Source organism: Selaginella moellendorffii, unplaced genomic scaffold (assembly GCF_000143415.4).
Source record: "Selaginella moellendorffii unplaced genomic scaffold, v1.0 SELMOscaffold_100, whole genome shotgun sequence".
Taxonomy (NCBI): domain Eukaryota; kingdom Viridiplantae; phylum Streptophyta; class Lycopodiopsida; order Selaginellales; family Selaginellaceae; genus Selaginella; species Selaginella moellendorffii.
This window is the reverse complement of record NW_003314361.1, coordinates 605,930-615,554: the sequence shown is the minus strand read 5'-3', so window position 1 is coordinate 615,554 and position 9,625 is coordinate 605,930. Positions and strand designations below refer to the sequence as shown.

Here is a 9,625-nt window from a genome sequence, read left to right as displayed (position 1 = left end):
ACATCCATGTGCCTGGAGAAATCATCAGTAAACATCACAAAATACTTCACACTATTCTGAGCAAACAGTCGCATGGGTCCATAAACATCTGAGTGAATGAGCTACAAGGGACAAGTGCTTCTGATCACAGCAGGTTTGAAAGTACAACAGGTTTGCTTACCAAGAATGCAATACCATTTTGCTGAACTTTGAAGAATGTGGTTGTTAAAGCCATCCACAAGCTCATGCTTCTGCATACGCCTGATGAGAGGGGGATTGGCATGTGCAAGTCGAGCATGCCAAAGAGAACTATCTGCAGTCATGCACATCTCAGGAGCATTCAAATTTTTTCCAGAAGTTATCTCCTTCTTAAACAGGTTACCACATCTAGGAAAATGCAATAATGGACGACCATTTGCAAGAACTTGACATTGATGCTTGGAGAAATTCATATCCAGACATCTTTGGAACATACCACACATTCTTCAAGAGCAGAGACTTTCTTCCCAGTGGAACTCACACATCCCCAGTTGCGCAAATAGGTAAAATGCTTCCATCTCCCACACAAATGCACTTCCCTTTCGCAGCCCGCAACTGCACAAAGTTTGACCGGCTTTGCATTAGGTGTCTCTCTGAACCTGAATCGATGGTCAGTTTTTCAAAAACATTTGGAATTGCTATCTCAGATGATGTTGCTAGTTCCTGTGTTTTTCCTTCCTAAGCATTTGCTGCAAGCCCTATGTTCATGCGCTGCAGCCAAGCTGCAACTGGGCAATCCTTAGAGTAGTGTCTTGGCATCCCACAGGTCCAACATTCCTGTTTGTTCTTGCGCACAAAACAATCTTGAACTACTGCTTCTTTACTAGAATTCCCTGAATTCTGCTGCTGCTGCGGATTTCCCCTAAACCCACGACCTCTGCCTCATCCTCTTCTTCCGCAGCCTCCTCTGCCTCGATGATTTCCAGCCCACAGAGCTGAATCAGTTCCTGACTGATCACTTGATGCAAAAACATTTGATGTAGACTGTGAGAACAAAACATGAGAAGGCCTCTGATCAAAGTCCACAATCAAACCTCTCGCAAACAGCTTCGAGCGTAAAGTTTGCCCAGCTTGTTCAAAGTTGAGCGACATAATGCGAATGGTAGGGACAAAAGAACTAAAAGAAGAATCTTGCATGGCCTCACAAAACGTCAGAATTTTCTTGCTTTCATTGAACGCCACTAGACTGCCTTCAAACTCCATCCACAGGTCTTGCATCTTGGCAAGGAACTTTTCAAAGTTCTTGCCTGGATGAAAACAGGTCTCACGAATGCAAGTCTCGACCATGCTGATCTTGGAGAGGGAAAGAATAGCATACTTGTTGTGAAGATGAGCCCAAATCTCACAAGCACTCTTATGATGCAAACGCATCATAAGGGCATCTGCAAGCTTAGAAAGAATCAATCCTTTTGCTCGAGATTCCTTCTTCTCCAGCACAGCTTGTTCCCAGGATCCTGTTGTCAAGCTGCTGCAATAGAGGCACGAATTGCCTCTTCATCCACGACTTCTCCTTCCACTGAAGTTGAAGCTCCCAACGCAGCAGGGGCTTGCGCATATGGGCATCTGCAGCGATTGTCGGTGGTGAAACGATTTCCCCATCTGCAGCACACGCATCACTTTCTTGGACCAGGTGTTGAACCCTCTCCTCCCATCAAAGGCAGTGACTCCCTGTAGCAAGATCAATCCAACTTTGCTGCAGCTCATGATGTGAGACACAAAGAAAGGAGAAGAAAGAATTCAGAAACTGATCTCTAATACCATGAAAGAAAAGCGGAGCAAGAACAACGGATTTCACTTCAACAGCTGGAACTGGTAAGTTCTTCCACAGGGAGATTCAGAGCTGTGGGCTGGAAGAGGATGTTCCAGTGGCAACTTGCTTGGTGGATTTTTACGGGAGATGTGGAAGCATGGAAGCTGCGAAGATGGTTTTCAACTCGATATCTGCGAGGGATTTGTGCAGCTGGAATGCGCTTCTGAGTGGCTACAGCCAGACGGGGGATTGGAAGCGGAGTTTGGAGATGTTTGAGCGTATGAAGGAGAAGGCAGGAGTCGTCCCCAACGAGATCACGCTCACGCATCTTCTTTCGGCTTGCAATCACGGGGCTGACTCGCAAAGGCAAGGAGTTCCTGGAGGAGATGCAGAACAAGTACGGAGTGATTCCCAACATCATCCACTACAACTGCGTTGTGGATCTTCTGGGGCGGGCGAATTTCCTGAGCGAGGCGCTGAGATTGGTGAATCGAGCCGAATGCGGTGACTTGGACTGCGATTCTTGGGGCGTGTCACAAGTGGAAGAATGTGGAGGTGGGGAAGATCGCGTATGAGAGATTGGTGGAGCTGGATGAGAAGGATCCGACGTCTTACGTGCTCATGGCCAACATCTTTGGAAGCGTGGGAATGGTGGAAGAACGCGATCGGGTTAAGGTTAGGGTTTGTGGGCGATGGTGATTGTGGACGCGAGCGTGTCGGAGCTTGATGCCGTTGTTGAGAAGAAAGGGGAGGCGAGGGGAGGCCGTTGTTGATCCTGTTTGTGGGAGAGATTGTGCCGTCGCTTAGACGCAGCTGGTGCCCAGCTGAAATTTGATTGATTGAATGATTGAATGATTCTGGGATGGATTGAATCAGATTGTGTGCGAGGTGAATCTGTGATCTACGAGGAATTGAGAAGCCGACGACATTGGTGAGGGTGAATGTGAGCGACAAAACAGCATGGCGAGTTTCTGATCATCCTTTGAGGATTGATTCACGGCGTCCACGCTCGTCCGCTGGGAAAGTGGTAAGGTTGTGGATCGATGGGAAGATTACGAGGCTCACTTGCCAGACAAATTCCGTCAGCTTGTAGCTAGCTCGATAAACTAAACGCATCTCACATTTCTGTTATGATTGTGCCCTCATTAAGTCCTAAACTGAAGTTTTATGTAAACTAGGGGTTCTAGGATCTAGCAAATGGCGTCTGCAGCGGCGGCGGCGGCGGCAGCGGCGGCTGGGGCAGTCGCAGTTGTTCTGGTCGAGCCGTATGCGATCTATGGTAGGGAGGTTGCTGCTGCAGAGGTGGAAAATGGCGTGTTGGACGTACCTTCGGGATTTTTGGGCGATGAATCTTTGCATCCGCTGTGGGTTCATCCAAACTACGACCTTCTGGAGGAGTACATTCAACTGATTATGGCCTCCGGAACAGGTACTCCTGTAGATGCAAACAAGGATACAGCACCCAAGAGGCGGAAACGGGTACGGAGGTTCAGTTTTCACCTTGTGGGGACGCCTGGGATTGGGAAGAGCTACTTTGGACATTACTGGTTCTACAAGCAAGCCAAGCTCAAGAACAAGGTGGTGTGGAGGACCAAAGGCGACAATCCACTCTATCTGTGTTACGACTTCTCCTTGGAGGATCCCCTGGTTTCGATGTCACTCGCCTATGTGATTCCACCGGCCTGGGTTATGAAGAGCATCTGGCTGATAATCGACGGTGAATCCAGGGGTGTAGCAGGGCATTACGGCCCTCTCCTTCAGTGCGTCTCCCCAGGCAGGCGTGGCTATCACGAGGGTTCCAAGGACACAGGCATCCTTTGTCACCTTGAAGCTTGGAGCTTGGAAGATTTGAAGGCTTGCAGAGATGAGCTGCAGTTGGAATTCAGTGACCGTGACATCGAGCAGCGCTATGAGATCTGCGGGGGCCTGCCGCGTTTAATCTTGGATGAGCAGATGTCTCTGGCCAAGTTGAAAAGTGATATGGACAACGCGGCGTCAAGAGCTAGTGACTGGAAGGCAGTAATCAGGCATGCAGCTGGGGACGGGGAGAAACGTGCGGACTTGTCACACTATCTGCTGCATTATAAGCTTCCTAACGTGGTGGATTTGAACGAGAGGTACTGTTACAGGGTGACAAAGAAGGAGCTGTGCTTTGGCTCGGAGTATATTGAGCAGATGGTGTGCGATCTTTACGAAGAACAAGGTTTTGAAGCAGTCAAGGATTTCTTCGACTTCTGTCAGGAAATTCCTTCTGCCCAGTCGTTAGCAGGCAAGGTTTTCGAGAGGCACTTCCACAAGACGGTCAGAAGTGGAGGTGGAGAGTTCAAGCTGAGGCCACTCAATGGCCCAAGCTCAAGCTGCTCTCCATCTATTTCTCTTAAGCCACAGCATTTTAGGCGGTTGCGACGCTGGGAAATCACAAGCGACATCCCGGTTGATGAGAGAGGCACCAGTTCGGGGCGGAGGAAGAAAAAGCAGGTGGACAAAGCTGGTTTCAATCTCTACATGGACACAGCTAGCACAGAGGATGCAAGGCGACCAGGGGCAGAGGTAGCCACTGGCCTAGCAAGCCTCCCAGAGGCTTGTTTTGTGGAGCCGTATTCTGCTACTCAGAAGGCTTTCGGCTCACTATTCACTCCCGACATCATCTTCCAGGAGACCATCTCCCGGAATCATAAACTCTTCTGGTCGGCAATATGGGAGGTGGTGCAAGAGTATGATATATGGCATGAGAAGAAGCAGCTGCCCATCCCAAGGCTCTACAAGCTCATCTTCGTGGTTCCTGACTCCAAGTTCGACACTTACAGCTTTCAAGAGTATAAGAAAGATGATGGCGACACGTACGAGCAGGCGCTACCGGTGATGTCTCGAGTTCAGCAGTTTGTCATGGCTTTCCCATGGAAGTAGACACGCAAAGTTCGCTTTTGGTTTTTTTTTTTTTTTTTTTCTTCTCTTTTTTACTTCTTGAGCTCTGGGTAATTGATATGCAACATCACAGCATACCTTGGATTTTGAAAATTTTGCATATTATCGCGGGATCAACCCCGATTCGTCTACAGGGCTGTTCTTGGCGATGGATTTGGAGGGAGTGATTCCGGATCAATCCAGCCTCACGACTATGGCGGAGGCTTGTTCTTCCGCTCGTCGATTCCATCTCAGCGTGATGATCCATCAAGAGATTGTCGCCAGAGGAATGGAGTGGGAGCTGGGTGTTTGCGTGGTGAAGCTGTACGCCAGCTGCGGAATGGTGGAAGCGAGCAGGACACATTTCGAGAGATTGATCCGCGGGGAGATCGCGTTGTGGAGACGCGGTTGAGTGGGAAAACGGAGGAGCTGATGCGGAGGATGCAGGTTGAGGTGTGGTTTTCCAGAGCGTTTTGAGCTGCTGTGCTCATGCCGGATTGGTGGCGGAAGGCGGGGCGTGCTTCCGATCCATGGTTTGCGATCATCAGCTGGAGGCAGGATGCAATCACTACGTTGCCGTTGTGGATCTGCTTGCGCGGGTTGGGGAGATGCGGCAGGCGGAGCAGCTGCTGGAGGCAATGCCCTAGGAGCCGAGCGAGACGGGATGGATGTCGGTGCTTGCGGGATGCAGCAGCCAGGTCGCGGATCAGCTGCAGCGCGGTGTGCGATCGATGTGGAGGAGGAGAAATCCGGGGCTTACGTAGATGTGGCTCCTCCTGTTGCTGCTGCTGCTGCTGCTGCTGGTGGCGCTGATCAACGCGCAGCTATCCAGGCCGGTGGCGAATGACAAGAACATGGAGCAGCAACATTTTTCTGAGCCGCCAGGCGACTAATCTGTGAGTTTTTTTTCCGTCTGGTTTTTGTTCGTTCGTCGGTGTCACGCTTGTTTTTCTTGTTGCAGTGATGAAGAAGCTCTTGCGAACACGCAGTGTCCCAGGCGTGGGGAATTGCGATGGCAGGCGGAGGTATATATTCAGCTCCACTAATAGCAGACATCAATGGGTACGTCTTGTGCATCGCTGTAGTTTTTTGAGTGTTTTGCGTGTGAATCGTTTGCCAATTTGTACAGGGACGGAAAGCTGGATGTTGTTGTGCTGGATGTCCTTGAAGGTGCAGACGGTGAGAAATTGTCAGGTAAGCCAGCCCGAGTTTTTTTTTAATTTTATTTTCCTCTTTCTTTTCGCTACTCAAGGCTGGCCAGCTTTTCATCAAGCGATTGTACATTCGAGTCCTTTAATTTATGACATTGACAAGGATAGATACAAGGAGATTCTTCTCGGAGAGGTTCTTATTTTCCGGTAATTGCTGGATGAAATCCTTGTTCCTCTTCTTCTATTAGTTTCTTAACCCACCGTTGATTGTGGAAACAGTTCGTCGGGTTTTTCGTCGGATGACAAGTTTGTCGTTCCTAAGCTCAGAGTTGGGAAGGATTGGTATGTTGGGCTGGATCCCGATCACGACGACCGGTCTCATCCCGATGTTCACGACGACGGTCTAGCTTCTTCCGTTCCAAGTACGTTATTCAGCTGTCGGTGCAAGTGCAGCATGAACTTGTCTTGTTACTTGCAGTTCCTGACAGGAACATGAACATGTCAACCACTGAACATTCGGAGAGCGCTAGTCATGTCGCAAATTCTTCTGAAACTGCACAGATCAACGCCTCCGCTGATTCCTCTGTCAACGTGAGCAAGCCAGTGGAAGTTAATGTGAGTAGCACAGGAAACGTTTCAGTTACTAGAAAAGTTGTTGACGACACTGAGGAACCTGGAACCGGATTTAACATGGCCGCAGCCAGTTTGAACGAATCGCGAAGTTCTATATCTGCAGTAAGAAAGCTTCTGGATTGGACAGTTATTGGGCCAGAGGTTCGAGCGTTTGACGACGCTTTTCTTGATCGTGGAGACGATGATTTGAGCGATGATGAAATGTCGCGCTGGCCTCTTGACGATAAGGAAGAAGAGTTCGATGAATATTTCATCGACGAAGCTGTTGATGTTGCGAACAAGCCAGTGGAAGCTGATACAGGATACGTCTCAAGTGGTAAGAAAGCTGTTGACGACACTGAGGCAAGTTTGGACGGATCACAAAGTCGGAGAAAGAACTGTTACTGAAGAAGGTGTATTGGAGGAAGCAGCCGCTTCGTTTGACGTTTTCCGTGACCATGGAAACGATGGTTTGAGCGATGAGCGACGTACCTGCGCATGCTTCCGAGCTGGGCAAGGATGTAGACATTGGAAAATATGTTTCTGGGGAGATTGTTGTGTTCAACATGGATACAAAACAAGTCAAGTGGAAACGCATCTGGATCTCAGCACCGATTCCGTGAGCTTTCGAGCGTATATACCCACGGTGGTTGACTTGGACGGGGAAGGCTACCTGAGCATTCTCGTCGGAACCTCTTTTGGATTCGTGTATGCTCTGCATTACAATGGTACGTCTCTCTCTCTCTTTCGCTTGTCGATCGTGACTGAATCTGGATTTCTGTTTTCATCCAGGATCTGTGCGAGCGAACTTTCCTTTACAAATGGGAGAAATTCACGCGCAAGTCGTTGCAGCCGATGTCAATGACGATGGGAAAGTTGAGATTCTGACTGCGGACACTAGAGGAAATGTTGCTGCCTGGGCGCCCACCGGCAAGTTGTTGTGGGAAGTACACCTGAAGAGTTTGGTTGCTCAAGTAAGACTTCGTGTCTTTCAGAACGGTTAGAGGTGTCCGTCTGATGAGCTTTTGTGTGTTTGTTTCAGGCACCAACTGTGGGTGATGTGAACGGCGATGGAAGTAGCAACATTGTTGTTCCAACTGCATCAGGAAACATCTATGTTTTGCGGGGCAGTGACGGCAGTTATGTTCCTCCTTTCCCCTTCCGAACTCATGGCCGGGTCATGTCTTCGGTTCTGCTGCTCGACTTTGGTTCTAGCGAGGACACGGTGCAGACAGGCGGCTTGACTATGGTGACGACGTCCTTTGATGGATACTTGTACATGATTGATGGGAAATCTGGCTGCGCTGACACGATCGATATTGGAGAGAAATCGTAAGTACTCTTTTGGTGTTATGAATTCGGTTTTCAGTTTCTGATGCGTCTTGCTATTTGCAGATACACAATGGTCTTAGCTGACGGGGGAGATGACCTTGATCTGATCGTTACAACAACGAACAGAAACATTTACTGCTTTCAGACACGATACTTTTTGTTTCTGAGCTGCTTCTGAATTGTTCCTCTGCAGGCATGACCAATGCTAGCTAACTCACGGAAGGAACGTGTCGTCACGCTATAACCGCGAAGGCATCTACGCTTTGCCATCCTCCAGAGCGTTTCGGGACGAAGCAGGCAGCAGGTTCTGGGTCATCTTCAAGATCGTGGATCAGCATAGCTTGCAAGGACCTTACAATGTGACTGTAAGCTTTTTCAATCGCTTTGAACTTCCTCCTTGCTGAGAACACAGGAATTTGTGTTGTTTGCAGGTAACACTACTTGTTCCCGGCAATTTTCAAGGGCCTAGACAGACGAGACAGTCTCAGATCTACGATCAACCAGGGGTGCAGAAGCTTCAGCTTCCTTGCGCTTCCTCACGATCGACGGGAACAGTCAGGCTGGAAATGGTGGACAAGAATGGCTTCTACTTCGCGGGATCAGTTTTCCCTCACGTTTCATATGCATTACTATCGTCTTCTCAAGTGGTTCGTTTTGTTTCCGATGCTCGGCATGCTTACTGCAGTCCTTGGGCTGCATTCCAAGGATCAAACTGCTCTTCCTTATCTTGAAAATAAAACACGAAAAGTCTTGAGAATGTCCTTCGACAATATTCTTGGCTCCAGTTGGAGGTCGAGGGCTAGGGTTTAGCGCTACGGGAGCTTAGCTGATGGCGCGTTGGCTATACGGATTGAGGTGCGTGTGTTCTAACAGGAATCGATGGTAGGATTTACTGTATTTCACTGTAGAAACTGTGAGCTGTCCTCCCAACTTGCACAACAAGGAATCGAGGGAGAAAAAAAGAAAGATGTCCTGGATGCCCTGCACAGCGCTTCAGATGATGATCCAGTACTTGTGTTTTTCTGGAACCAGGATGCACTTGATCAGACAGGTGTGGCTAATGCCAAGCAAGTTTTGCTGACTGCACTCAGAGGTAACTTTGAATTCAGTATTCTGTTTTTTGTTTTTTTTGTTTTTCTTGTTTAAGTTAGTGATTATTTATTTGTACAGGTGTGGTGCCCACGGTCACACGTTCTGTTCATTTCCCGGATGAGGTTTTCAATCTCGAGCATCTGAACGACTTCTACACGATGAGGGACGAGGTTATAATGCGCAGGGTATGGGCGAGAGGAGATGTTCCAGGAGCACCCCCAATATTTAATCGACCAATAATAGCTCGTACGTTACTTATAACCGACACGAAGAAAAAAATACCAACCTTCTCCGATGTTGGGTTATTCACATGAAAACACATATAGTTAATTAAATGCATTTTAACACTAAAACAATTTAATGAATTATTTTTCAAAAAATGTATATATATATATAGAATACAGTAAATTAATATAATCTACCAGAATTACGACAGAATCATTGTGTGGTTGCCTGATCATGGCCGGAGCAGGTGTAGATTTGTTTCAGAGCATGCCGCGGGAGTCTGCTGGAGGCCCAGCGTTTGTACAACGACATGCCGCAGCACAATCTGGTTTCGTGCGTCGGGATGCTGGCGGTGTACAAATGTAGAAAACTTTTCGACGGCATGCCGCAGCAGAGCGTGTTTTCATGGTGGCTGTTTATGTACAGAACGGGATGATCAACGAGGCAAAGGTTTTGTTTGAGAGAATGCCTGTGTGGGATACAGTGTCCAGGAATGTGATCCTCGGGGGATATGCCCGCGGCGGGCAGCTGAACTAGGCGA

At 48.5% G+C, this 9,625-nt stretch overlaps 3 protein-coding genes and 1 pseudogene across 3 annotated transcripts; all 4 read left to right on the top strand.

The window, feature by feature from the left end:
• The first annotated feature begins 1,347 nt into the window (after positions 1-1,347).
• Positions 1,348-2,668, top strand: LOC112342153 (pentatricopeptide repeat-containing protein At1g11290, chloroplastic-like). The gene is made up of 4 exons (XM_024663507.1): positions 1,348-1,688; positions 1,847-2,165; positions 2,309-2,443; positions 2,645-2,668. The coding sequence occupies exons 1-4, from the start codon at positions 1,348-1,350 to the stop codon at positions 2,666-2,668; spliced, it is 819 nt and encodes a 272-aa protein (XP_024519275.1).
• A 208-nt stretch (positions 2,669-2,876) lies between these two features.
• LOC112342128 lies at positions 2,877-4,781 on the top strand. Its single transcript, XM_024663444.1, has one exon. The coding sequence runs from the start codon at positions 2,966-2,968 to the stop codon at positions 4,673-4,675; it is 1,710 nt and encodes a 569-aa protein (XP_024519212.1). The 5' UTR covers positions 2,877-2,965; the 3' UTR covers positions 4,676-4,781.
• A 734-nt stretch (positions 4,782-5,515) lies between these two features.
• Positions 5,516-8,577, top strand: LOC9628972 (annotated as a pseudogene).
• Positions 8,578-9,211, top strand: LOC112342157. The gene is made up of 3 exons (XM_024663523.1): positions 8,578-8,622; positions 8,676-8,860; positions 8,938-9,211. Exons 1-3 carry the CDS (start codon positions 8,597-8,599, stop codon positions 9,171-9,173), a joined length of 447 nt encoding a protein of 148 aa, XP_024519291.1. The 5' UTR covers positions 8,578-8,596; the 3' UTR covers positions 9,174-9,211.
• The last annotated feature ends 414 nt before the right edge of the window (positions 9,212-9,625 follow it).

Excerpts from the sequence above, each read along its gene's own strand:
- LOC112342153 (XM_024663507.1), top strand. The coding sequence starts at position 1,348 with ATGAGCCCAAATCTCACAAGCACTCTTATGATGCAAACGCATCATAAG. Across the intron at positions 1,689-1,846 it reads ATCAAAGGCAGTGACTCCCT|GGAGATTCAGAGCTGTGGGC; the intron begins GTAGCAAGATCA and ends GTTCTTCCACAG. Across the intron at positions 2,444-2,644 it reads AAGAACGCGATCGGGTTAAG|ATTGTGTGCGAGGTGAATCT; the intron begins GTTAGGGTTTGT and ends GGATTGAATCAG.
- LOC112342128 (XM_024663444.1), top strand. The coding sequence starts at position 2,966 with ATGGCGTCTGCAGCGGCGGCGGCGGCGGCAGCGGCGGCTGGGGCAGTC.
- LOC112342157 (XM_024663523.1), top strand. The coding sequence starts at position 8,597 with ATGGCGCGTTGGCTATACGGATTGAG. Across the intron at positions 8,623-8,675 it reads CGTTGGCTATACGGATTGAG|AAACTGTGAGCTGTCCTCCC; the intron begins GTGCGTGTGTTC and ends ATTTCACTGTAG. Across the intron at positions 8,861-8,937 it reads TTTGCTGACTGCACTCAGAG|GTGTGGTGCCCACGGTCACA; the intron begins GTAACTTTGAAT and ends TTATTTGTACAG.